The sequence below is a fragment of the Patagioenas fasciata genome, chromosome 2 (genome assembly GCF_037038585.1).
Source record: "Patagioenas fasciata isolate bPatFas1 chromosome 2, bPatFas1.hap1, whole genome shotgun sequence".
NCBI classification, from domain to species: Eukaryota; Metazoa; Chordata; class Aves; order Columbiformes; family Columbidae; genus Patagioenas; species Patagioenas fasciata.
Window position 1 is genome coordinate 163,350,271 of NC_092521.1, and position 27,775 is coordinate 163,378,045.

At 41.7% G+C, this 27,775-nt stretch overlaps 1 protein-coding gene across 7 annotated transcripts in view; it reads right to left on the reverse strand.

The window, feature by feature from the left end:
- Positions 1 to 27,775, reverse strand: part of SCN5A (sodium voltage-gated channel alpha subunit 5) — a 216,986-nt gene that overhangs the window by 115,782 nt on the left and 73,429 nt on the right. For all 7 annotated transcript variants that reach the window (XM_071805348.1, XM_071805346.1, XM_071805345.1 and 4 more), the window contains 4 exons: positions 20,328 to 20,391; positions 6,540 to 6,681; positions 4,830 to 5,027; positions 117 to 299 (listed from right to left, as the gene is read on the reverse strand). In XM_071805348.1, the coding sequence (XP_071661449.1) occupies positions 117 to 299; positions 4,830 to 5,027; positions 6,540 to 6,681; positions 20,328 to 20,391 (587 nt within the window). The remainder of the gene's footprint in view (positions 1 to 116; positions 300 to 4,829; positions 5,028 to 6,539; positions 6,682 to 20,327; positions 20,392 to 27,775) is intronic.

The window sequence follows — 27,775 nt, forward strand, 5'->3', positions numbered from 1 at the left end:
ATTAAATATCTGATTCTTCTTTACAGCTGAAACTTTCAGCTTAATTGCCTGTTCAGAGCCTGGTCTATCCAGCAAAGTGCAGTGTGAAATAAGTGACATTTCAGATCATGGCTTACCATTCTCCTCTGACTATCATCATAGTCACACTTGGGATTCTTTTGGTCTTCCCCATACTCTTCTGTCCCCAAAGATTTCTTTTTCTTTCGCCTATTTCTTCTTTCCTTTGCATTTTTTGACGCTGAAGGTGACATTTCCAATGAACTAAGCGACATTGAATCAATTCCTTTAGCAGCTAGTGCCTAAAACAGAAGATGGTAAAAGGCATAAAATGTATTATTTGAGTTCAGGATGTCAGTGAGAACTAATAATTACTCTGCTCAACAATTATTTTTCATTCTAAGTTTTAAGGTTGTATAGGAGATAAATAAAAAATTCCAAGTGGTCGTTAATGATAAAACTATCTCACATAGAACAGAATCACAGAATAGTTTGTGTTGGAAGGGACCTTCAAAGCTCATCCAGTGCCACCCCTGCCATGAGCAGGGACATCTTCACCAGCTCAGGTTGCTCAGAGCCCTGTTCAGCCTGGCCTGGGATGTCTCCAGGGATGGTTCATCCACCACCTCTCTGGGCAACCTGGGATAGTGTTTTACCACCCTTGTTGTAAAAAATTTACTCCTCATGTCCAGCCTGAATCTGTCCTCTTTTAGTTTAAAACCATCACCCCTTGTCCTATCACAATAGGCTCTGCTAAAAAGTCTGTCCCCATCTTTCTTACAGGCCCCTTTTAAGTACATTAAGGCCAACATGGATGGAAACAGTGTTAATCTGTTTCTAACCTCTACCTTAAGGCATAGGAAAATAAAGAAGTAGTGAGACAGGTACAAATGCACAGGTCTGCCACCCTGATCCAACGATGGAGCATTAGGAACAGCTGCATAAAATAATGTGATTGACATGAAATTCACAACATGAAATTCAACATTTCATGAGAGGAGAAGCACACCTGCATGTGTATGCTGCTCACACAGTCTCTGATCTAACAATTTTGGTGCCAGTCAAAAAAAATCTCAAGCTGGGGAACCTCAGATGAAGCCCCCCCTGGATTTGAGCCCCTTGGACCGAGAGGGCTGGACGGGAGGGGAGCCAAGCTGGCTGCCAGGAGCTTTCCTCCCCTATCAATCGCTCACAGAGGGATGCTAGGAACAGCAGGCACTTCAGCTGGCACGCTTTTGTAAACACTTATCCCACGGAGCAGCACGGGCAGCGACGATCAGAGATGCAAAGAGAAAACTGCAGGCTTAACCGGAGATAAGGTGGACTTTGCTTTGCCATGTGCTTCGGTGCTGCGCTGGCTATCGGGCGGGATTGCTGCAGGAGCTGACTGATAACAGACCAGCTGCTAGAAACCCAGCAGAAGCCGAACATGAAAGCCTGAGCACACAAAGCCACAGCTTTGGAAGCAAATGAGCAACCAGGAGGAAGAATCGGTAGGTGCGGGGAGGACGCCACGGTCCACAACAACGTAAGGGGTCACCATCCTTGGTGCGGGCAGGAGCAGCGAGGGGGCTCTGAGCACAAAGCATGACGTCAGGTTTGGAGACGTTTGCTTCTCAGTGGCCTGCAGACAAGCCCATCTGCAGAGCCCCCAGCCGGAACATGTAAAGTGAGTGAATCACAAAAAAAAAGTCCCTCCAGGTTCCCAAGATCAGGAGAAACAGATGAATCCTCACCGCTATTGTCTGTAACCAACTAGAATCAAACAGGCAATCAGCTCTCCACAGTAAAATACTCCCTTCCTCCCACAAGCATCAGTCTAAGGAAAGTGAAGGCATTTAACAGTCGTGTAAAGAATCAATCATGTATTTCAAGGAGTAGCAGTAGCTCTATCAAGCTGAGAGCACAACAAAACTTAATTCCTGTGGGAAATATCTTTCACGAGCAAGCTGCTCGGAGCAGAGAGGAGCAGGGCTCAGACACCAGTCTAGGTTGTTCTTTTTCTTTCTTTCTTTATTTTTTTAAGTCAATTGATTTAATTGCTATGCTGAAGTGCTTTCTCTTCATGAAGATTCAGCAAGTCTTTTGGTGTTAAGTTCAGGATTAGGAATGTGTTAGACCAGTTGTATAAATTGACTGATAGTCCCCAAGCAGGCCTATCAGTTTTATTTGTGCACTCTTTATACTGCACAGTGTAAAAGCTGGTCTAAAGAGTTTTGGTTTCGCTTTCTGATTGCCATCATATTTTATTGATCTGGAAAATATTGTAGGTTGCGCTACTAAGCATGTTGTATGCTTACTGCAAAATAAACTAATTTTCAGTTTCTGAGTATTTTCTTACCTGTTCCTTGAATTCACAGAATCATAGAATCATTTTGGTTGGAAGAGACACCCTCAAGACCATAGAGTTCAACCATAACCTGACTCTAGTACTAAACCATGTTCATAAGAACCTCTTTTGGGTGTCTTTTAAACCCCTCCAGGGATGGTGACTCCACCACTGCCCTGGGCAGCCTGTTCCAATGCCTGACAACCCTTTCCAGGAAGAAACTCTTCCTAATATCCAATCTTAAACCCCCCCTGGTGCAACTGGAGGCCATTTCCTCTTGTCCTATCACTTGTCCCTTGGGAGAAGAAACCAACCCCCTCCATGCTCCAACCTCCTTTCAGGCAGTTCAGAGATCAGAAGGTCTCTGCTTATCTACACTTTCTGGTTGGGTTCCTCTGGCTGGATCATGTCTTGATTTTCTGGCATTGCAAGCCATAACCCACCACAGTAACTCCCAGGGGAAGAAAAGGAGTGTGGGATTTGGCATGTCTGTCAAAGATGGGTGGTGGTTGAAGGATGGAAGAAAAGCTTAGCTCAGATGAGCACTGACTATGCAGGAGACAGGACTTGAGGCAAGAACTTAGCAGTACAGTGAGAAAGTTAAAACCAAGATCTTGAAAAAGGCTTGCAGAGCACGATTAAAACTGACTAGAGATGACCAGAGTGAAACACTGGAGAAGGACATCTGAAAGCTGCAAGGTGCAGCTTGGTTCACCTTCCTGAGCCTGTTCTTCTTAGGGACATTGTTCAGTGCTAGAGCTAGGTTAGGTTATGGTTGTACTCGATGATCCTGAGGGTTTCTTCCAATTGAAATGATTCTGTGATTCCAGATGTTTAATTTGAAATATTAGGGGTTGATCTGCAGATTTACTGGGCTTCACTAGTGAACATGGTGGACGCTAGCTGTACTCCTATGTTTGCTTTCCATAGGTTAGAATAATTCTCCAGGAGTATTGCAAATACAAATGAGTATTTTTGAAGCACGCAGAGTCTGACCAGTGACAAGAGGCACTACAAAACCTCTGAGGACGGTAGTCATTTTGTCTTTGAAGCAGGCTTTGCATGCCTGAGTCGGGAAGTCTGCTCAAGCTGGCCTAAGGCTACAGAACAAATGATGAGAAAGTGAAGAGCTGCTCTTGAGTCATGCACTGTCCACCCTTTGTACTGAGCAAGGCAAATGATAGTATGGTCGGCTGAAGAAGGACTACGTTATAAAACATATAGACAAATGCAAACAATTTAGGTTTTCATGAGCAACCTTCAGTTTGACACGTTCTGACTTTCAGGGCTTAATGTTCCTTTTTTGTGTACATACAGGCTTAACTGAAATTAAAGCCTTCGAAAGGAAATTCTTAAATATCTTTAATTACAGCTGGGGCTACAGAAGTTGACTGTTATTAGGAAGAGCTCAGCTGGAGTCAAAATACATGAAAATTTGTATAAAATAGGTACAAGTTGGAGCTCAGTTTGCTCTCTTAGTTTAGGGCAGAAATTTACTCTTTTCAAAGTGCTTGTACATAGACTAAATTGCATTTATGTTACTTAAACTATCAAAGAAGACCTTTAAAAAGACTTAAACAATGTATAAGCCTCTACTAGCACTCTGTCAAGGGTAAATTGCATTTTCTGTTTTCTTTCCAAGGATTTAAATGGGCTGTGGATTAGGCCCTGAAGCCATGTGTACCCGAAAGAAAATTATGTATATTAGTTTCTATTGTGTATCAAGGATTTATTTGTGTCAACTACAGTGTTACATGTTATTTCAGACTAATTTTCTTATTGTCTTCTTGTTCATAGCATCTAAAATGTTCTCTTCAGCTGTTTAATGACAGCTTTCTACCCCACACAAGTGACAGGCAAATTAACTAGTGCTATTAAGGCTATATGGCTACATTCACCGTTTGGTCTCCCTGTTTTGTTTAAACTTAGGACATAACATTAAATCCACATCATTTGCATAATGTGCAAAGCTTCACCTCAAGATTTCCATGTTCACTTGTTTAGGTATGAAGTCCTACATGCTTTAAATGGGTTATTCTACATCTTCATCTTCATTATCGAACAGCTGGATATTCATGGCAGTTTGAATGAGACAATGAGGAAATGAATATGTGCTAAAGCGGTGGTGGAAGAAGTTCAGCTGGGGCTATGGTTGAGCTACCAGAGTACCTGTTCTGTGCTCAAATACAGGTGTAGTTTCAGGATCCTTTAAATGTCTTATATGCCAACCAACATAAATTCCTCTGCTGGCACACGTGGTACAGTTAAACCAATACAATTCTGGATACATAAACTGTAAATGGCCCCAATCCTAGCAGGAAAACCAGTGATTTTTCGTTTAGAAAGCACTGTAATAACTCTGCTTAGGACAATAAACATTAACCTGGTTTCAATCAATCTCTTAATTCAGTTATCACATAAAAATAAAATAAAGAGAATGTGAATCTCAAGGTACCATGCGTTCAAATTACCCAAGGCTAATCACGTCACATAGTTTACTGACCTCCTGCTCTTTCTTTAACATCTCCATGGCTTCCCGAAACTTTCTTTCCTTCTCCTCTGTTTCAGCAATAGTGGCTTGGTTCTGCTCTTCGTACGCCATGGCCACAACAGCCAGAATTAGGTTGACCAGATAAAATGAGCCCAGAAAGATGACCAGCATAAAAAAGAGCATGTAGATCTTCCCAGCAGATCTGAGAGTCTGGAAGCACAAAGGTAAAATCACTGACACTTGTTTACAATGTTTTTTAAACAAACAAACCCCACAAAACCAAAAAAATGCCATGTTTTTTAAACTTAGATTTACAATATAATTGAATTCAGCCTTTGTTACTAGCCCGAACAGAATCCCTTTGATGACAGATGACAACCCCATGCAAGGAAATAATCTTCTCAACAATAAATGTTTATACCTTAGTGAAAAATTATGTGCCTTGCAGTAAAATTCATTTCTAAAAGAAGAATGCTTTCCTCCTTTACCAAATATTTCTGCTGGTTTTCTTTGAGAACATATAATCTTACAATCAGTTGCAGGGAAAGCTTCCCCCAGATAGCTCAATCTATTTTTGTGCAGTGTATAGAAACTTTCCAAGCAGGATTCATGTTATATCCCTTCAGATGTCTACAATGTAGGTCCTTTACAGTCAATGGGGACAAAAAAAGGTAATTTTAGGGTGCAACTCGTCTGAAAGTTATTTAGACATCTGCCTCAGGATAAGAAGAACCAAACCTTGGGTGCTGTTGAGTATATTGCCTGGTTCTCCACCAGATTTATAGGCATAACTGGAGTCTAGGGCAACAAGCCAAGCTTATATTACAGATATGTCTCATGGTGTGTGACTTGATGGTGGTGATAGAAACCACTGTGTGATATTATAAGGTCAAATAATAAAAGGGACTGATGTTCACCCTTATTTGCCATGACAGTTTCAGCCTTCCAGAGTTGTACATGCAGCTTTGTGCCAAGTAAGTGAATACAGTTGCTTAAAGAATTTTCAGTTTCATTGTTCTACGATTTCTCAGAATGAAATTGTAAAACTGGCTACATGTGAAGTTGAAATCCCCTGTACCTTCAAAGATGTCTACCTGAGTATCTTGAGTAGTATCTATCAGCACTAACTCCCTTCATTTCCTTATGAGAATGCTGAAATTTTACAATTTTGAGATGTGGAAGTAAATCCTCAGTAGCTTTATGGGCAGAACATGTAATTTAGTAGCAAAATATCATATGTAGTTCTTCAGAGTTCACATACATTTCAGAAAAATATGTGCTAAAAGGAGCATAAATTGACCATAATGAAAAGTTTGCATCAGAGAAACTGAAAAGTACCAGGTAGTCTTGCCATCTGCTGAATTCCTGTTCATTACCATGCCTTGCAAAAACAGATATGCCAAGTACACAGGTGCTTTTCTAGTTGTTTTTTGAGCTGAGCTCAAAAAATTAGTTCATATTACACCAGCCACCAAAAAAAAAAAAATATATATATCATTAAGTGGTGATGTGGTGATCTTCACTGAGTGGTGATCTTTATTCAGATTCAGGTAAAATACATCTTTCTCTCAGTACCAACTTTTCCATTAACAATTGATGCTCCTTGTCCACAACGCACACAGTTTACAGTTTACCTAACAGCCAGCAATTCTTTCTTTAAGTATTGAATACATCATCTTGTTGTAGTTATATATTTATAACAGTAATAAAACAATCTCATACCTGTTGATAAAGGCGTTCCCAACAATCTTGAGTCATAAGACGAAACAAAGAGAGAAAGGCCCAGCCAAAAGTATCAAAGCTTGTGTAACCATGGTCGGGATTTTCCCCGGCCTTCAGACATATATATCCCTCAGGGCACGTGCTGCAAAACATAAAGGACAATACATGAAATGCATCATAAATGGCTTCAGCATGGAGAAACTGATTTCCAAGGGAACATATTGAATGCTCTTGGTTAAAAGCCCAAATGCTCAAAGGTAAATTCCTCCAGTAGGTGAAATACAGGAAACAGGTGGATGCCAACTGCACAATACCGAAGATCTTTGCAATTTTATTTTTTCTTTGATAGGATAAACTGGAAAACGGTAACCATAGCTTGAGCTGCAATGACAAATGAGCGCCTAACATTTCAGACACTTGGAATAGATCGGAATTAGGTGCCTAAGCAGGACTTAAACATGATTTTTCTTGGCACTTATTCCTAATTAAGAATTATAAATTTGGTGTCTCCTGTTACGGTGGTGGGTAATATTGTGAACAGTGAACCTGCTTTTCTGGTTACATCGCCTGACGCTGGCAGGATAACATCAGTCTGTGTCATCTGAGCACCTTCCTGATTTCTCCCTACGCCTGACCTTGTCCTCACCCCCCTCAAGGACTAAATCTTTAATCTAAGAAACCCTTTGTTCCACTCACCACCATAGTCTGAGGTCATGACATTTTTTTCCATTGCTGCCAGGAAAATGTACTTGCAGATTCACGTATTAAATGGCATGCAGATAGCCTGAATTTCACTGGCTCTCACTAAGCTTCAAGAGTTTTCACAAGTAATTGTCTAGCCCCATATACCAGAAAAGGAGAAGAATGCCATGTAGAAGAGGTGAAGAATTATTATGTATCATAGGAAGAGAATACGAGATCAAGGATGTTTTAAGTGCCCTGGAGCCCAACAGTTTTTGGGAATTTGTTAGGTGGGAAGCATCGAACTATCTGGAGCAGATCAGCAGAATTTGCAGTAATACCAGCTCCCTCTGTTCTCCTTGTGCTTCAGATCGAGATGGACACGGTACAATTTGTTGCAAATTCCAGCTGACACAACTAGGGATGGTTGGAATAAGAGGGATTGTGAAAGCACTTTGTCAGAGATCAGAGACACTGAGAGTAATCAACTTCCGGGCAGCATTTTGATAACAGCAATACCCTCTGCCCTGACAGATGGTGAGCTTGATGTTCTGCCTGTTGGACGGAGGAATCAAGGTTTCCTGAACTGCTTCCAGATAGGATGATTATTGTAATATCCAACCATTTTAGGCACTTCACTAGTAATGTAGAGCGTGTCCAATGTGTACAGTTTTTAGCTTTATTTCCCCCCCCCAGCAATAACCCATAGGCTGTTTCAACCACTGCTATTTTTTTTCCAAAGTAGAATACTGCCACAAATCAAAATGCATAGTGGTAACAGAAATATAATCATAGAATCATTTAGGTTGGAAGAGACCCTCAAGATCATCGAGTTCAACCATAACCTAACTCTGGCACTAAACCATGTCCCTAAGAACCTTGTCCAAACACCTTTTAAACCCCTCCAAGGATGGTGATTCCACCACTGCCCTGGGCAGCCTGTTCCGATGCCCAACAACCCTTTCGGTGAAGAATTTTTTCCTAATATGCAATATAAACCTCCCCTGATGCAACTTGAGGCCATTTCCTGTTGTCCTATCAGTTGCTAACTAATGCAACCTATCACTTGCTAAATAATTAAATGTAATTTCTGAAATGCCATCCCCCCAAAAGATTAACTCCTGAGAAAGCAGAGTACATCTCAGTATAAAAAATAAGTATTTTTTTTTTTTAAAGATTAGTTTTATCTTGATATAAATAAAATCTCTACAGCATTGGATAGCAACCCTGTATTGCATGTCAAGATGAGAATACATTGCTATGTTTTCAAGTCATACAGATCTACAGTGTCAGCCACCAACATCAGACATTCAACAACACTTTAAGAAGCTTAAGTTCATATCATTAGTCAAGCACAATTTTTTAAGTATGTCTGCTTTGAACAAAGAGAAAAGGAGTGCTGAAGCATCGCAAAATGTGTGCATATCCCTGTTTGCAGCAGTCTTCAGAAGAAGCAATAAAAATGAAAAAGAATAGTTGATGCTTAATGAATTAAATGTAACACAAAAGTGAGAATATAATAAGTCATTCTGTTGCCTTAGGTAAAGGCAAGTTAGTTTATACCAATTGAGAATGTAGACAATAGGAACTATATCTCACAAAGAAAGAAAAAGAGAGATGCTTCTAACCTTTTTCCCCGCCAGCCTACAAATGCCTCCTTCTAGAAGTTTCCTACTTTGACTACCTATTGTCTCCTGGCAAGAGCCACAGTTACATAAAAGTCACAGTAACATTACAGAGTTAGAAGAGCATCAAATGCAGAAATCTCAGCTTTCTTCCCCTAAAATATGCAGATGCACACTGAATCTCTGTTGTATATCCATGTCCTTTTTTGAGGCAGCTTTTTCACTCTATCTGCTGTCACTCTCTGCCTCAGATACACAAGATTTCTGCCTCTGATCCGCTGCTGCAGACTACGGTGCCCATGATGCGCTGCTGACACTCTTCAAGAGCTCCCAGAAATTGATCCTCTGGGTTTCTGAGAAGGAAAACCTTTCCGCTCGCTCGTGCTAAGACGTTGTGTCCAGACAGAACATGACCATTTTTGTAAAGCTCTTTTTCCTTTTGTCGTGAGAAAAGGACTGAACGCACACACTGTGCTTGGCTGGAAAATGAACGACCACGTCTAGAAGTGGATGGACTTTCCTTAGTCTTCCACGAAAGACCAATCCCAAGTGGTGCCAGTGAGCTGGTCCCACAGGTCATGTTTTAACGTTATTACTAATGGCTAAAACATCTGAACACGGCTGTGAGAAACTTGATGGTGATTCCTTTAATAGTGAACTTAATCCTAGGTGGGGCATTTGTTTGGAAATTAGGTTTCACCTAGAATAAATTACCTAAAATCTTACGCAAAATGGAAATTTTACCATTAATTCCAATACGAGAGAGACTTTCTTCTTAATCCCTTCACCATTTTGAACAAGAAAGTCTGAAGGAAAAGAGATATAAGAAGAATTGCACTTAGATGTATTTTCATAGGAACCTCTTGGCACCATGAGATTAGAGGCTAAAAAAAATCACTCTTAGGTTCACTGCCAATGCTCCTTCCTGGCAAAAATCTGTTTGGATGCAGAACAACATTAGAACAACTGCTCAAAGCACTTTATCACAATTCCTTAGAAAGCCCTAGGACACGGAAATGCAACTCCTCTGACTGTGAAAGTCAGCAGTGGTACCTCAGAATACAATTTTCTGTTTATAATACAGCTATTTTATCATGTTTCATTCTGTCTTTGTCTCTAAAACCTTTTCTGCTCAGCAATAGATTGCTGGTGTGGAAAGATTTGTCTGACTCTGCAGTGAGGGTACGCAGTTCTCTAATATTATGTTCAGGTGTAAGAGCATTCAAACGAGGTGTCTTCAGCACAAAAAGCATGAACTCCACCCCAAAAATGCTATTAATGTTAGCTCATATCCTTCTTACAGGGACTAGAGACACTTCAGACAAAATACCCTACTTTTCAAATCCGTATTCTTGCTTGCTGATTTTTGTAGCCATCAGAAGCGATAAACCATGGGGTGTGGGAACACCTTAAAAACACAGAGGGAAACAAAATGCTTCCTCCCAGAAAGCCACTCTACAGAAATTTAGGTGTAAGACTCTCACATGAGAATAATATTCTGCGACTGACACTGTTTCCTCTGAGGATTTTTTTTAAGGAGTCTCAAGATTTTGCTGAAGCATCTTTGATGTATAATACTAAGCCTTCCCCTTCAGATTTTTTAGTAAAATCTTTAGCTTCTTTTACCTCAGGGAAGCATTTCACAGGATTGCACTCTCCTCTTATGCATGAGGACGGACGACAGCAACAAGCTACATAAATATAACAACCTCCACGGGAGCCTCACAGGATGCCGTTCGATTGATCACAATAAAATTAGTGTCATTGATTTGGAAAAGTTAAAAGCATCAGTCTACCTACCTATCCGTCAGGCTGTAATCACCATTGTAAGCTGGCATTGGTACAGGAAATTAAAGAACATAAGAAACAGCTTTCTTTTAAATAACACAGATTGGGAATGCCAGAGAGTTGTAGCTGAGGGATATAATTACAAAATGCTCTCACTCCAGAGTTTAATCTAGGCAAGCCAAGTAACCTGCTGATCCAGACAGTAGTAGCCAATAGGGTTGTGAAATAAAAGAAGATTTGTAAAACCACCATGTGCTGGATTGTAACATTCAGCCCCTGAAAACACAAGGAGGGTGGTACATGTGTTACCAGGAGTCAGCGCCAAACAGCTGCTGATGTCAGCGGCAACATCTGCAAGGCAAAGGCTGCACTTTCAGTTGGTTCAGGTGGCAGACACATTTTGGCTTGCTACACCAAACAGCATATAAAAGCAGCAATAATAGGAGATACACTGCATACGACAGTCACACCAAAAGTTAAAACAAACAAACAAAACTACAAACAACCAACCACCAAACCCAAACAAAACTAAACCAAACAAAAATGCGATGAGGGTTCCTTAGTGTTCCTGCTTAGGTCACAGCTTAAGCCTAAGAATGCAGAAACCAAGCTGAAATGTTTATAGCTGATATCTTCAACATATGGTTTATTCCAGAAGAATGGGAACGATCCTGGTGACCACGATGGGGTTTCAAAGCCTGGTACTAAGAACTGAAAGGAGAGACAGTGCCCATGGCCTCCAAGGCTTGTTGATGTGCATGGTAGAGTCTTTTTCAGCCTGCCTCTTTGTATTAAATTCCTCAGGTCACAAAGGAAAGGCTTAGATCTCCTTTAGGTCACAGACCTGAGTGCTTTTTGCTGCTCTTCCTATGTTTTCTCACTTCCCTTGGCTTTGAGGGTGGAGACCAGCAGCCAAACAAGGAGTGAATATTGAGCAGTGGTTGGAGGGAAACGGATAAAGATCCTCAGACTAACATTTGCTGCTGCCTGACAAGATGAAACTACCTGTTCTGAAACAGGGCAATATTTTAAAAAACTGATGTTGTAAGGGTGACTGGGCACGTAGGAGCAAGGGGCTGAAAGGCAGCACCAAACCCAAAGCCAGGCATTGCTGTCAGCAGGTGCTCGGTCTGCCTGAAAGTCACAGGTCACTCTCCTTCTCTCTTCTTCTTTTCTTATATTAAAACCTAACCAAGGTTAGAGGGTCTGAATTACAATTTCCTACCAATTATAAACTCACAGGTTCAGAGCACCCGCTGACCTCTTTATGCCACAGACTTGCATCCACAAAAAGAAGTTTCAGATTCCTCACTGGTTGCTCATTCAGGTAGATGGAAAACCACTGGTTTCAGCCCGAGATGTCAGACCTCTCCATGCACACATGCCATCAGCGAGACGAAGAACCCTTCCGCTGCAAGGTTTCTTCTTTAGACTTCATGCTACAGCAAGGTAGGCAAACTCTCATTTCTTCTCACTCAATCCAGTGGCCCAACACCAGATCTTCTGTCTAACCCATCAAACAAAATGTAGGGCAATAATGTATCACCATAAACATAATGAAAGATTACTGCTTAATGAAGACTGTAGCCCACAGTCAGTCTGCTTCTCTCATGTGGCTGATGAGCTTGTTACAGCTTTGTCTAAAAGGTAATATTACCCATCCTTAAGAACTGAGTGGATTTATATTTAATCCCTACTCCTGCTACTTAACTAGAGACATGATCTTCCAAATGCACAACTGATCCCCAGGAGTGAGGACTGGTATTGTTGCCCCTAAGCCTGTATAATACATAAAGTTACGCCCATGGCCCCTGCAGCATCTTTCAGCATCTTACTTGCTTTGTAGTTTTTCTCAAACTCAAGTGAGAGTCTTTCTCATCATGAACAAATCATCCTCATTCTCATGACACTGTAACCAACACAGAATAGATGGACAAGTTTATGTGATTTACATCAAAACCTAGTTAAATTCATTTAATGTATGCTGTACAGTCTGAAGGTTGGTAATAAATTTGTTAATATCGCTTACTAATCTGCGATATAATTAGATTATTAGTGCTGGTAGTCTAAACAACACACTTAAATCTTTCCAAAATATCCTCACTTTGGTGACGTTTGAAGAATCATAGAATCATTTAGGTTGGAAAAGATCTTTACAATTGAGTCCAACTGTAAACTTAACTCTGGCACTAAACTGTGTCCCTAAGAACCTCATCTACGTGTCTTTTGAACCCCTCCAGGGATGGTGACTGCACCATTGCCCTGGGCAGCCTGAAAACCCTTTCCAGGAAAAAAGTTTTCCTAACATCCAATCAAACCCTCCCCTGGTGCAACTTGAGGCCATTTCCTCTTGTCCTGTCACCCCCTCCATGCTCCAAGCTCCTTTCAGGCAGTTCAGAGATCAGAAGGTCTCCCCTCAGCTCCTGTTCTCCAGCTGAACCCCCCAGGTCCCTCAGCTGCTCCCATCACACTTGTGCTCCAAACCCTTCCCCAGCTCCGTTCCCTTCTCTCAACTTGCTCCAGCACCTCAAGGTGTGAGGGGCCCAAAACTGAACACAAGATTCAAGGTGGGGCCTCACCAGTGCCCATTACAGGGGGACAGTCACTGCCCTGGTCCTGCTGGCCACACTATTCCTGACACAAGCCAGGATGTTTGCTTTCTTGACCACCTGGGCACACGCTGGCTCATGTACAGCCACTGTCGATCAACACCCCCACATCCTTTTCCCCCAGGCAGCTTTCCAACCACTCTTCCCCAAACCCGTAGCACTGCCTGCGATTGCTGAAGTCGCATGGGGTACTTGAAGAAGTCACATTTGAGAACTGTATTCCCTTTCAAACTACTCCACCAGCCTTTCCCACTCATCAGCCAGCTGTATCTCATCAAACCAAGTTGGTGAGAGTTATGAACACAGCAGTCTCACTAGGCACATGCCGAAGCTCCCCAGGAGCCCTTTCCCTGTGATGGACACATTCATGCAGCAAGTCAAACACACTCTGCCAGTTTAAAACCATTACTCCCTGTCTTATAGTAATAGGCCCTGCTAAAAAGTCTGTCCCCACCTTCCTTATCGGCCCCTTTTAAGTATTGAAAGGCTGCAATAAGGCCTCCCCGGAGCTTCTCTTCTCCAAGCTGAACACCCCAACTCTCTCAGCTTCCAGTCTCGGATCACTTCTATGGCTCTTCTGGCCCCTCTCCAACAGATCCATGTCTGTCCTGTGCTGTGACTGAGTCTGGGGCCTTCTGATATTAAGACAAAAAGCAATAATAACAAAAACAACAACAACAACAACAATAATAATAATAACAATAATAATAATAATACAAATTTAAGTTCTGGTAACTCGGAGCTGCAGTGGCCCTAACCGCCAGAAGCAGATTAAAAGAACCAACTGGGTGCATTACTCTCTGCTGCAGTTCCCCAATTTCCAGCACAGCTGGGGTTGTGTTAGTGGGCATGTTTGCTTGTAGACAGGGGACAAAGAGCTGTGGGAGAACATGCTGTTTGGCACGTTCTTCTGGCAGACACACACTGGTCCAGGCTCTCCGCCTGCTAAGGGCTGGGCAAGGGCTGCAGCACTGGGCTGCACAAGGTAACACCGGTGGAAGCATCTGATAAAAGCTCTGCTCCTCAGTACAGTGCGTGTTTCTCCTCTGCCCTTGAGGGGTGTGATAAGCCCTTGCAAGGGACTTTAAATCATTGCGTGGAGAATGCATAAAGGCAAAGGAATGTTATTACAGCTCGGAGAGACCCAAGTGCTGCATCGCTGGACATGCCGCAATGAGTATGCTGACAGTATGGTGGTGTGGAGAACCTACCATAAAAATGTTGCTTTTCATACTCATGGTGACTATGAAAACAGGCATCTGATGCAATTACATGTGTTGGTTTTAATTAGCTTAGTAAAATGCCACAACAGAAAAGGAAACAAAGCTTTTTTCTGATGATACTTTAGAAGTAGGACTTGCTCAAAAACTTTGAGAAGTGTTACACCACATGGTCTTTCCTTCATTCCTTGTATGCAATAAGCTCAGTGACAGCAGAATTTACCAAACCATACAGAACCTTGTCCCATACTGTACATTATTTTAATGTACCCTGTTAAGAAAAATCAAGGTCATAGTGAGGATAAAGGTAGCTAAAGTTTCTATAGCAACAGTTACCAGGATGCAGTTGCCAAAGGTGCTTTCTTGATGCATCCTGAAGTATCTTTACTGGCTGCTTTTCCTTCCTTTTCACTAGACTTTTTGGTAATATCAGTACCGACATGATGCAAATGTGCTTTCATTGTCAGTATCATCTCATAGACTATTCCTGCCCACGAGCTGAATATACAGGACATATCATGTGAAATGGAAAGAAAAAATTAAGCAGTCTGACCTTGAGATCCAAAGGGGACACAACTGACTTAAAACATCTACACTTTTCTGAAAAGCCAGCTCCCTGTTGTAGTTGCAAGTGAAAAAGTGAAAATAACAAAGATAAACTTCTCTTTTTTCTGCTTGTTTACCTTGTACATTGATAGCATCTTGTCTGTCTTTCTCCTAATAGACAAATTTCTTTGCTGTTTCTATTGCTCTTCCAAGCCTTCAGGCAGAAGGGTAAGAAAAAACAGCAGTTTAAGCACAGCAGAAAAAATATCCTTGCGAAATAACAACAGGATAAAAGTGGAGATGCTTTAGAACTGAAATATATCTTGCTTTTCCATGGACCAATAACTCCACGCTGCTGCAGCCCACATACGTCTTTACTATGTGGGGAAGCACAGGACTTTGCGGTATTGGTCCTCTCATCAAAGTGAACGGCCGATAGTCATGGAGAAGGAGCAAGCTGAAACTGCATGGCTGATGTGGAGCAGGTTGGTGCAGCTGACGTGAAATGGTTCCCACAGCCCACTCGCTGGGAAACGTGGTCTGGTGCTCGCAGTTGGGTGATGGCTGGTAGAGGCACTGCTGGTGTGCTCTAGTGAGATGGCTCGTTGGATCTGAAGGTGGTATCAGGATGGCATCTCCTCCTGACAGCAGTGCCCTTGGAGATTCCCTCTCTTCTTGCCTGGGGCCAGGCACAAAGGTCCTGCATTTGTCCTTGCTCTAGGTCCCTGAACACACCCTCAAGCATTGCATCCAACTATGAGCCTTCCCTTTGGCACTGTCACCATAAATACTCATCTATGGATATGTGGTAGCTTTGCCTTCAAGGGTCACTTTCACACAGTAGGGTGGATGCCTTCAAAAGAACTACGATGCCCAGCTATAGGAAGTGTATGGTGTTGCTTACTGTCATCTGCCCTTCTGCAGCCCTTGCAAACCATAGTCCACTTGATGCTAAGACTGGATTACATGAAGGCTAGAAGAGACTTCAGCTTCTGCTCCTAGCTAAGATCCAGCACAATTTAATTATTGTGCTGGATCTCTTCTGGACCTTCCTCAGGGCTAAAATAAGGTGTTCAAAATTGGATAAGCTACTACACAGGGAAATAAATTGAAAAACAATATTATAGAATTTGTAATCCCTTTGAAAATCAGACTGTCTATAGGAGCTTTCTCCATTTATTTTAACCAAATCAAATACAAGAAGCTAAAATCGCAAAGAGAACCAATTTGGACAAATCCCAGTGCAGCCATGTCCAAAAGAACAACCAAATCTAACCCTGAAACACATCTAGGAACATGTATTGTTCTGCAAATACACTATATTTTCTTTGTTAAAAGAGCTTTGCTGTTAGCTTTGCTTCCAGTGTCCAACCAATCCGTGACACACATCTCAGAGCAGAAAATTTTTCCATTAATGTAGCACCCTGAATGTGCCTGTTGTGAAACACCGAGTATGCATCACTAGCATTCACTTTGAGTCAAAGAACATCTTTGATCACAATCATTTTATTTCTTCCTACTCCAAACATTACTTCTTGTTTCCATTAGACTCTGTTCTTCGTAAATACAAAGAAAAGTCTTGCAGCACATCAAGGGGGAAAATGCAGCTGGATAAAAAAAAAAAAAAAATGAAAAAGACACAAAAGTTCTATTTGATTAACTGAAGAAACATCAAATTTCAGGCATTGTGAAGAAAGTTTCTGAGGCATCACACGGGAAATCCCACAAACAGGTGAGTCCTTGTGCAACCAAGAAAAATGCCATCTCCCTATTATTTCTACCATGTCTCTGCAACATGATTTTTAAAGTAGCTCCGTGAGGTTGCTCGAGCCTACATAAAGACATAAACAAATGTTTTCTCTTCCAACTACCAGTTAAAGTACTAGAGCTATGTTTGCTGCTGCTGAGCGACATACATCCATTCAAATCCCTCCTGGACTAGAATCAATATTAGCTAGATCCATTACCTCCTGTTTTATTGGCAGTTTGGGTGCTTTTTCAGAAAACACTCCCTCCTAGTAATGTAATAAAGCCCCCACCTTGGAGATAATTAGGTTGTCTGAGATATAGCATCCACTGACGATCATTTCCCTGCTGATTTTGGCCTGCTGCTCCAGCTCAAGTTGCAGTCTCCATCACTACCTGTTCTTACATCAGACCATCTGAGTCTCATCACCTAATAATTGCCATAGTAGATTTAGATTTTTTTTTTTTTTTTACTCTGCTATAATAACAGCAACCAGCCAAACCTCAGAGTGTCATTAACATGCTTTTAAAAATGCACTAAAATGGCTTTGTCAATTATCTCGAGATTTAATATCCCAGCCACAACACAGATATCCCTCACTCTAACAACAAATCCCTCCAGGAGTGCACACATGACACCACCTTCCCCACGTTTCCTTTGGGTCCTCAGTGCACCCCAGAGGCTGATAATGTCAAGCTCCAAATTGGGAGCATAAACACACTGCAAAAATGCTGTGAACATCCAGACATTGCCTTGCCATCTGTCTTTCCTGATCCCCCTTCCTGATGCCTTGATGGGTTCCCAACTCAAGCATCCACATGCGTCATTAATTTCTGTACTAATAGACATGGGAAAACCACAGTGTGATTCATCCACTCACTCTTAACTCACCTCCCCTGATCCTGTGGTACAACTTGTCCTAAAAGGTCCCATGCATTCAGATTCTATGTTTTACTATTGAATGTACCTGGTCTTGGCTTTGACCATTGAAGGATGAGAGAAAACAAATCCCACTCTGTTAGATACGTCAGCCCGTAAATTATGGTCTCTTTTAACAGGTGGGAATACATGACTTTGCAGGTCCCCTGAGGCCTTAAGATCATCTTCCTAATTATCTTCATGTCTTTAAACAAAGGGATGAGTGTCAGGAACTCCCAGCAAATTATAGCAGACGAGACAACACTCTCTAGTCCTGAGCTAAAAAACAGTGTAAAGTAGGAGTATTTATTCCACATTTTTAGGCATTTAATTCCAAACCTTACCCAGTGGTATTAAATACTTAACTAAAATAACAAGAGGCTAAGGAAAAACAAACTGATGCACAAAGAGAAAGTCACTGTCCCTTAATGGCACAAACACTGATCGTTTTTAATGTATTTATGAAAGCAAGCACTCAGATTCTAAATACGGGGGTGGCATTTTCCTCCTCTTATGCACAAGAGTTGGAATTTCTCCCCTGGCTGTTTCAGGCTGTGACTCTATCGTGGGCACAGCACCTCCCTTGGAGGCTTTCTCCAGTCATGGCTTTTTGCTGACACACTCCGATTTATTGACTTTCTAGGCAAGAAAACAAGAGTGGTTTTGCTAATATGCTTTGCTAGAACCCAACCCTTAAAACCATACTAGCTACTAGCTAGATACTCTGTGGATATTGGATCAGTATTTAACTTTCCACCATTTGGGCAATTCCATAGCAGTAGTCCCTAAGCTATGCCTCACAATCTATAATCTAATCAACATTTTTGAAATCATTTATGACCTTAGCAGCCAGCCACCACAATAGTTCAAATCATCAAGGACAATAATGTATTATGTTTAATGATGTGCAAAATATTGTTGCTGTGCAGAACACTTCTTCCTCAATATTATTGCCTATTGGCTAGCAAAGGCCAAAGTCCACAAGCACAGGTAGATTGCCAGATCCTGGGATCCCCAGGAAACATCCCAGTAGTCTTGGAGTCCAGCCCAAGCCTGGATAAATGCAATGTATTACAATCAACAAAGCATTTAATTACTGAATGCTGACATTGTACCTTCCTTGGAACAACCAAAGAGGAAATCATGGCCCTCTGCCCAAGGAGCTTACAGGCTAAATTAGACTGGCAATACAGATCAGTCATGCCAGACATGGAGAGGGAAAGCTGACACTTCAACTTTCCCTTTGTTTTATGTAAATATAGATGTAATGTAGATATAGATGGTGTCAGCTGAAAGTCAAGTGTCTCTCTCCAGGACCCCATGGGTTTTATTGCCCTCCTGTCCACAAGCAAGTTTGTAGGTCCTAACAGCCTACAGTCTCAGCATGGTTTACAATCTCCTCTGACCGCACAAGATACCATCTCTCTCCATCCCATCTAAAGTCTTCTGTTTCCATCGAGATCATGAGAACCTGTCAAATAAAATCACACAGGCAGTGCACTTAGACCCTGAGGACTGGATGCAGGAGGAACTGCCAGCATCCACAGATTGTAGAGATTTGAATGAAGTCCTTGATCATAGAATGGTTTGGGTCAGAAGGCACCTTAAAGACCAGTTCCAAACCCATTTCTATGGCTAGGGACACCTTCCACTTGCTCAAAGCCCCATCCAGCCTGACCTTGAACACTGCCAGGGATGGGGCATCCACAACTTATCTGGGCAGCCTGTTCCAGGGCCTCACCACCCTCATGGTGAAGAATTTTTTCCTTATATCCAATCTAAATCTGCCTTCTTCCAGGTTAAAGCAATTACCCCTTGTCCTATCGCTACACACCCTTGTAAAAAGCCCCTCTCAGGCTTTTCTAAAGGTCTCCTTTAGGTACTGGAAGGCTGCCATAAGGTCTCCCCAGAGCCTTCTCTTTTCCAGGCTGAACAACTGTAACTCTCTCAGCCCGTCTTCATAGCAGAGATGTTCCAGCCCTCCGTTCATCTTCATGGCCTCCTCTGGATTCACTCCAACAAGTCCATGTCCTTCTTATGCCGGGGGCCCCTTTTATCCAGAATAAGTTAGTATACCACAGGAATTATTCTGGATCTCTTCACTGTCTACGCTATAAGAAAATCAAACATGTGTACTCTATAAACATATCACGTACAAATGTAGAACACAACTCAAAACTGAGTACCTTCCCATTTCCAAAGCATGTTATTTTGGGGACCAGCATTTGTTGATTTGTTTATCTTCCTTTGCCAAAAGCCAAGAATTCATCATCAGTCTAAATCCCTCCAGCTTTTCTGTTTCCATTCCTCTTTCATTTCCTTTAAAATACTCTCCACTCTTACTTACTTTTCACTATTTTTACTTTTCACTATTTTTACTCTTAAACTTATTGAAAAAGAACTGTAATAAGGCCCCTAAAGATTTTAGACCTGAATAAGTGACACACGCAAACTTCTTTTCCCTGCAGTTCAGAAAATTGTATTACTACGCAAAATATTGCCATTATCCTCTCTCCTATTACGACTGACACAAGGAAATTGAAATATATACTTGATGCTGGTGAGAAGTGGACAGAATTGAAGGAAAACATAGGAAAAAAAAATATAAGGCAACAAAACCATACCAGAAGTGAAGGTATTTTTAAAGCACTTACCCAGCATCAGTGCTATTGCCACACAGTAACACATCCTCTGTACCATTTTTTATGAAATAGTTCACTGCAACAGAAACAGAGAAATGGCTTTTTAACAAGTACATTCTGGGAACTATAACATTCACAAATATCATCCACCAACCAGCATCTTCAATTGGCACAGTAATTGAAATATGAAAGGCATGCTTTTGTTTTGTTTTTCTAATTTTAACTTGTATAAATTATAAAAAAAAATACATTTTTTTCAAAGCTCTTCAAGCACTTGCTGCTTGTATTTTAAAATGACCAGTTTAATAAGGTGGCAGTAGGGCTGTGGGCAATGTTTGTAGGAAACATCACCCAGCCATGTCCCTGGCTGTTTTAAGAATGTTGTTACTGAATTCAGTATAGCACTATATAGTGAAACTCAACCATAAGCTTGCCCACAACTTTTAGACGCCACACTGACGAGAGACATACTAATTGAAGTTTGTGATAGAAATTCCTGTCTCGTAGGTTAACACTGCAACCAGCTATAAGTCAAAATGTAACAATACTAACGAAGCGGCCCACTCCTTCAATCTGGTGGATTCTGCTCAGCATAGAAAACATACGTTATAAAGCAAAAGAAACACAGAAATACAACCTGTTAAAGAACAAACAAGGAAGTATTCATAAAGACCAATATTTATCAACACAGTCATCTGTAATGGTCATGGAGACAGACACTTCTCAAGGGAGACTCAGAGGAGTAAGCTAAATGCAAGTGCTTTGGATCATTCCCTGATTGACTATCAGTGAGGCTTAAGGAACTTAGCATCCCCAGGCTAATGAGAGCCTTTGTGTACACACTCCCTCTTCTATCCCCAGCCAACAAACTCTAAAATTCCGAGAAACAGAACAGGAGGCCAACTTCTTCTCAAAAGAGTAATCAAAACTGGTTTTCCAGAGAGAATCTGAAGAAAAGAGATGTTCTAAGGAGCATCTCTAAAACTCGTGTGGTAGAATGGATAAAAGCATTGATCTAGAAACATAAATGTGAAACAAAGACAGCAGACGACTGACGGAGGGCAGACACACTAGTGTGCTTTGCTGCAGCAGAGAGGACGTGTTTCCCTGTTGACATGACACACGGTGGTGGCAGCCTTGCAGATGATGCTCAGAAGAGGTTCTCCATTCCAGGCCAAGTCTCTGTTGTGAAATGCTTTAAAAATCAAGAGTGACAGCTTATCTAGGCAGGCTATGCAAAGAATGCTCAATGGCTCAAGCCACCGAACAGATGTGCTGTGGCTTTCTCAGTAAAGCTGTGAGCAGTGGAAAAGCCGTGCCCTGCTGCATGCCAAGAGGGAATTACTGCCCATGAGCTTGTGGTTATGAGAGCACATGATGGTGTTCACAAGTTATCGGAGCATATATCCAAGCTCAGACTGTATGTTTTTCCACTTTGTCTTACATGTGGGCTTTCTGCAGAAACATCTCAACTGACAGCAATACCCAGATATTCATTACAGTTAAAGATCTGTGATCAGTCACCACAAATAGGAGAAGGATGCTGTGTATTCCCTCTCCTTTCACCCTCCAATTCTGCTGGTAAAAGACTTCTGCTTTTCTCAGGACAGATGGTACCTTATTTGGGGTACATAGTGACACAAACCCGTCAAGACTTTGGGGTATGGAGGAAATAGGGCACAACCTTGAGATAAGAGACAGACAAACAACTGCAGAGGTTCTGCAACTTGTTATGAAGTGGCCACTGCACGGGGTACCCTGAGCTTGACAAATATGCACAGCTCCCTGGGATTTGCAACTTTGCATGCTGCAAATGCTAAAACCAGGAGGACCATAGATCTGTCACTGTGTGTTGATCAGTTTCTTTGAGGGATGAAGCTCTGGAGCACAGTGTTGGTTGAAGACTGAACGAACACCTCCTGGTCAACCAAATCAGAAAATGAGAACAATGTGAGAGCACAGAAGGAGGAAAAGGAGATTCTGTGTACAAACAAGAAATTTAAAGCCTCAAGAACAGAAAAAAATTCTGATGTCTACTGTTGACAAACACGTAACATTCCTAAAACAAGCAACAGGGGAGGTGCCGAAGAGTGGTAAGAAACGCATGTTGAGGAACCAGTGCGTAGATGCTGCTGGGAGGGGGTGATTTCACCACTGAGTCTGCAACTGCACAGCAGAATGTCACAGCTACCGTGCCAAACCTCAGCCTGGGGAAAAGCTGAATTGCTGAGTCTCTACTGATAAATGAAGAGGGGATTAGAGTATTATACCCAAGGAGACAAATTGCTGTATTATCAAAAATGCGCACAACAATCAATTTGTCATTCAAAGCAAGCTGATTTGGATTTTGATCAAGCGCGCTGGGCAGTCGGAGGTCTTTAAGAAGCAAACAGTCATCACTCTTGCTTTTAAAAACAAACCACCTTGGGATCATATTAACCTATGGCCTCGGCTTTCCATCAGTTAACTCTAACATGGACAAAAAACATAAAACTCCTTTTTCATTTATTGTAGGATTTTCTCTCTGAAACACAAACTGCTCAAACTGATCAACACCACCTGAAAAACACAATGACATTTTCATTGTTTTGGAAGATTATATTGTTTTGTTAGTTTTTTCACTGAAAAACTTCTGCAGGTCAGCGGGAAACAACTTAGGAAAATGAAAATGGAAAACAAAACTGAAAAAACTTTGTATTAGGTGGGTTTTTTTTTTTCAATTTTTAAAGTAAAATCAAGCCAAATCAATGATGTTTGCGTGCCTATGTGTGTGTGTACACATAGTGTTTATGCAACATGCCACTCTTTGCAAATGAAATTATCATAAATTTTTCTACTGGCTTTACCACGATGTTGATGTCACAGTTATGGTGTATACAATGCCTTTTAGGAACTTTCTACAGGTATTTCCAGAGTAAGGTAACTACTTGATCATATTAAAAGAATTTGAAAAAATAAGTCAGAAAAACACTGGCTTCACATCAGTTTCTGGTCAGTCGCACATTATTTACTCCTTTGTTTCCAGATAAACTAATCTATTTTTCAGTAATACAAGACATTTCTCGTCAGTACTCAGCAGTCAAGAATTCAACAGAAGTATGTTTTCTAATAACCACGTTATCTTCAAAACAAACACACATTTGTTCCCGAGCCTTAGAAATATATAGAGACCCTGTATCTCCAGTGCTTAATATCACTTGTGCTATGTTGTTTCTATTGCCGTTAAATAGGTGTATGATGAATCCATAAGTTGGTGTCATCTTCCCAGGTCTTCTGTTTTAGAGGTGCCAAGTTCAGTAAAGTAATCCTGCAAAGTGAGTGCTCACAAGCAGCTTTTTACCTTGTAAGAGAAGGACAGTGAAACGAGGGCAACTGCTTCAAAGTGGCTCAAGCATCAGTAAAAGTAAAGATTTGGCCCAAATCTACAACCTTTTCTGGGTATGATGGAGCTCACAGTACCAGAACCTCACTGCAGCTCTTACTTGTGCCAGGTAGATAGAAAGAAGTAGAGGTTTAACTTCATCTACTATGGGTCACATCTCCCTTGGCACTGACATTAACACACCTGTAGTATCAAAGAGTGAACACTCCTCTAATGAATTTCTGTGTTTTGAGGAAAGGATTAGTAATAAATATTACTCAGCATAGTTGTTACTAACATTATTATCTGGTAGGGACTACTGGTGTTTGTCTTGCGATGTGACACAAAGCCCAGAGAGCAAAATGTCATGACTATGGAGCCAAGTAACATCTGATCTTTCCCATCACCAACAAGTGGACCTTAAACTAAACACAGCCCAGGAAATAATGTTCACTAATCCAGCTCTCCCTTACATTTACATCAGCCCAGAGTAATTCAATCTCTCCAACATCCTCAGACCTCCGGGCTTTCCAGGGACACCAAGAAGCTTGGTAGGAGCCCTAACGATCACTGGTCCCTTAAAAATTAGATCTGCAACATCATTAGGAAGATGAAAATATATCACCTTATTTTTTCCCTTGATAACACCAAGAGCTAGATAGAAAGAGGAATAACAGGCACAGACTGAAGCACAGGAGGTTCCATCTGAATATGAGGGGAAACTTCTTTTCTTTGAGGTCCCAGAGCCTGGACCAGGCTGCCCAGAGAGGTTATGGAGTCTCCTTCACTGGAGACATTCAAACCCACCTGGACACCTTCCTGTGTGATCTGCTCTGGTGAACCTGCTTTAGCAGGTGGTTTGGACTGGATGATCGCCAGAGGTCCCTTCCCACCCCAACCACTCTGTGATTCTATGAGCTGCTGTGTCTCCACAAGCCCATGCTCTGCATTCTATACTGCTCAAATCACACAACATTAACCCTACTTTTAAAGTTGCTGTATGCAAGTAGAGAAGAAATACACACATTCCTCTCGACTATTCTTGCACTGTCTTCCTTCCAAAGTCAATTCTCATGGTTCTCATGATTTCTGCTGTTTGATTCTACACTTATTCAGATTTGTCACTATCTTTCAGATTTCTGCATTGCAATTCTGACAGAGCAAACATTCACAATGGCTCCAGCTTATACTTTGCACACCTACATTTCACACCACTGAGCAGAAAGCCAGTGGGGTGTGTAGAGCTGCAGGGTAGAAGTCCTTCTCATTTCTATGCTAAGGAAAAGTTTCCAGTTCAGAAAAATGGAAAAGGTTAGAGTCAGCTTCGAAAACACGGTTTCTGAATCCAGCTTCTGTTCCTCCTTCAAAGACTCAATTGAAATTATATTTTGCCGTTTCTTACAATAAATTCATTCCAATTTGAAAGGAAAAAAACCAAACAACCATATTTTACCACACTTGCATAAAGAGCAGCATTAAAATATCATTAGTCACTACCCAGAGCAGAGTCCTCTGGCTGACTTTCTAACAAAAACTTCAGAGAGGTGTCTGTTATCTCAGACTATTTATTGCAGCCACACGGGTGCTGGTTGGAGGTTTTCTCCCAGCACTACAGCTGGCACAGAGCACTGACAGTCACCAAACGTCCTGATTCCATATTTAAAACGCAATTCAGAGAGCCCCACCACCTTACAGTTGTGATACATGACACAGAATCAAAATAGATAACACCCCCCTCCTCGCCCTTCGGCCCACCGGCACAAACACACTGTACCTCCTGGTAATACATAATAATTAAAATAAATCCTTGCTGCACTTGCTGTGTGCACACTGTGTCACATACGGTGAAGTCCCTAATAAATGAAATTGAGTTTGAAGATGAAAAACATGCCTCACAAAAGCGATGGAACAGGCTGTATTAAGGGTATTATTAGGGAAGAATGCTTGAGAATAAACAGCACTGCCAGTTAGTTCTTTCCTGCTAAGAGGGGTTGCAAATAATTATAATAATCAGGTGCTCTCCTGTTGTTCACCCCATGACAAGGGATCAGACTGTCCTCTGCCTCCCCTGGCATTTGCTACTGCCAGACCTTCTGCTGGGTTTCACAGGCTCTTCTCTCCCTCTTTCCTCTCCTTTCTTCCCATCCTTCCCTCCCTCTTCCCCTGGGCACTTGCTCCTGTCCAGCTCTCTGCCACCACCTTGCCCCATAACTACCTCAGAGGACATTTTCCAACCTTCAGTTAAAAAGGAAGAGTTAATTGTGAGGTTGGTTGGGTGGGTAGAGGGGCAGAGTACAAGCAGACAACTTTTTTTCAGGATCTTGTATCTTTATAGGGTGGTGAAACACTGTCCCAGGTTGCCCGGAGAGGTGGTGGATGAACCATCCCTGGAGACATCCCAGGCCAGGCTGGACGGGGCTCTGAGCAACCTGAGCTGGTGAAGATGTCCCTGCTCATGGCAGGGGTGGCACTGGATGAGCTTTGGAGGTCCCTTCCAACTCAAACTACTCTGTGATTCTACATTATCCAGTATTGGGTTATATGTGTATTTAGGGTAACTATATCCCTGAATTCAGGGGCTGCCCTGGGCATCAGCTGTCCTGCAGGACATATAGAAGGGTTGAGATCATAGAACACCATACAACAAGGTGCTGGAAGGAAAGTGGTCTTCTTATGCTGAAGTGTCTCTGGCAGACACCTGTCTGTCTATCCCCCTATGCCTGACACCAGCCAAAGAAGCAATTTCCCAACCAGGGCTCAGCAGTCACCATAGCACAGAAAAGAATGTGTCCAATTTTGACAGTACAGCTTTTTCTCCTCTTTGAGAAAAAGCCACTAAAAATATCAATCAAGCCCTTCGTTAGATGATTCCTGCGCATTAGGAAGAGGCTCTGAAAGCCTCCAAGATCTGCAGCACCTGGTTCATGCTGTCTGTGTGGTCCAAGGGAAGGAAAAGCACATCAGGAGCATTTGGAGCCGTGGACCAGAGGGGAAGAGAGAATTTAGATGTTGTCAAATTGTTTTGGAGACCACACCAACTCCATGACCATCCCAAGGAAGACAAGACAGGAGATGATGACTAGTAATAATTACACATGCTTGCTTTTAAACATCTTCAGATAGCCTCCTTCCATGTCTCTGTGTCTGACCAGGCACACAGCCCCATGCTCTTAGAGATGTAGGCTGCATAGCACGTAACTAAAAGCATGGTTAGTACCACTTGTTTAGACATACACTCTACATGAATAGGCAGCAAAATGCTTAAGTGTGCTCTCTGGACATTTTGTAGAGGTTTTTGCCTTTTGGTGGTGTTTTGTTTTTGTTTGGTTGGTTGGTTGGTTGTTTTCCAAAGTGTTTCACACAAAGGAATTAAAATCAAAAGCTGCTGCAAGGGTTGAATGCATTTTTTGATTACAGATGCCAGAAAACAGAATACTCCTGCTTGTACTGTGATAAAGAAAACAAACGAACTGGATCAAAAATGACTAAGAGACAGAACACAAAAGTTAAGATGAAAAGTCAATGTGCGATATCTCTGAAGGCTAGCAGAAGGCTGTATCTGCATCACTTTATTACATTTTCAAGTACAAAGGATAGAGAGGGTGAGCAGAAAGGTGACAAATCTACTATACACAGTATTTTCCAGGTAAATCAAGTCCAAGGCCAGGACTGAATGAGGAACACTAAAGAGGCCTATCCACTAATAAAAAATAAAAGAGTGGAGAAATGCAAAGTGAGATATTGTGTTGTCAGCATGTGAAGTAAACAGTGAAAGACAAAACCCATCCATAATCTTGTCAAGTTTTAAATTCCCTGTATCAATTCAGGTATAGATATAGAATACTTTTAGGGATTCTTCACCAACACTTTATGTAAAGTGAAGCTGTGACCAAAGGAGACTGTAGTATTGAGGGGCAGGAGGAACAGGATGGATAAAGGAAACAACCCATAAACCAGCAGCTTGTCTCATCCAGAGGACAGACCACAGCATTGCTTTCCACAGGGTAACTGCTGGACTGGAGGGTACTGAGAAGAGGGTATTGAGAATGACTGGTAGAAGTTTAAGATAAAGAGCAATTGAAAAATTTGAGATCTTTTA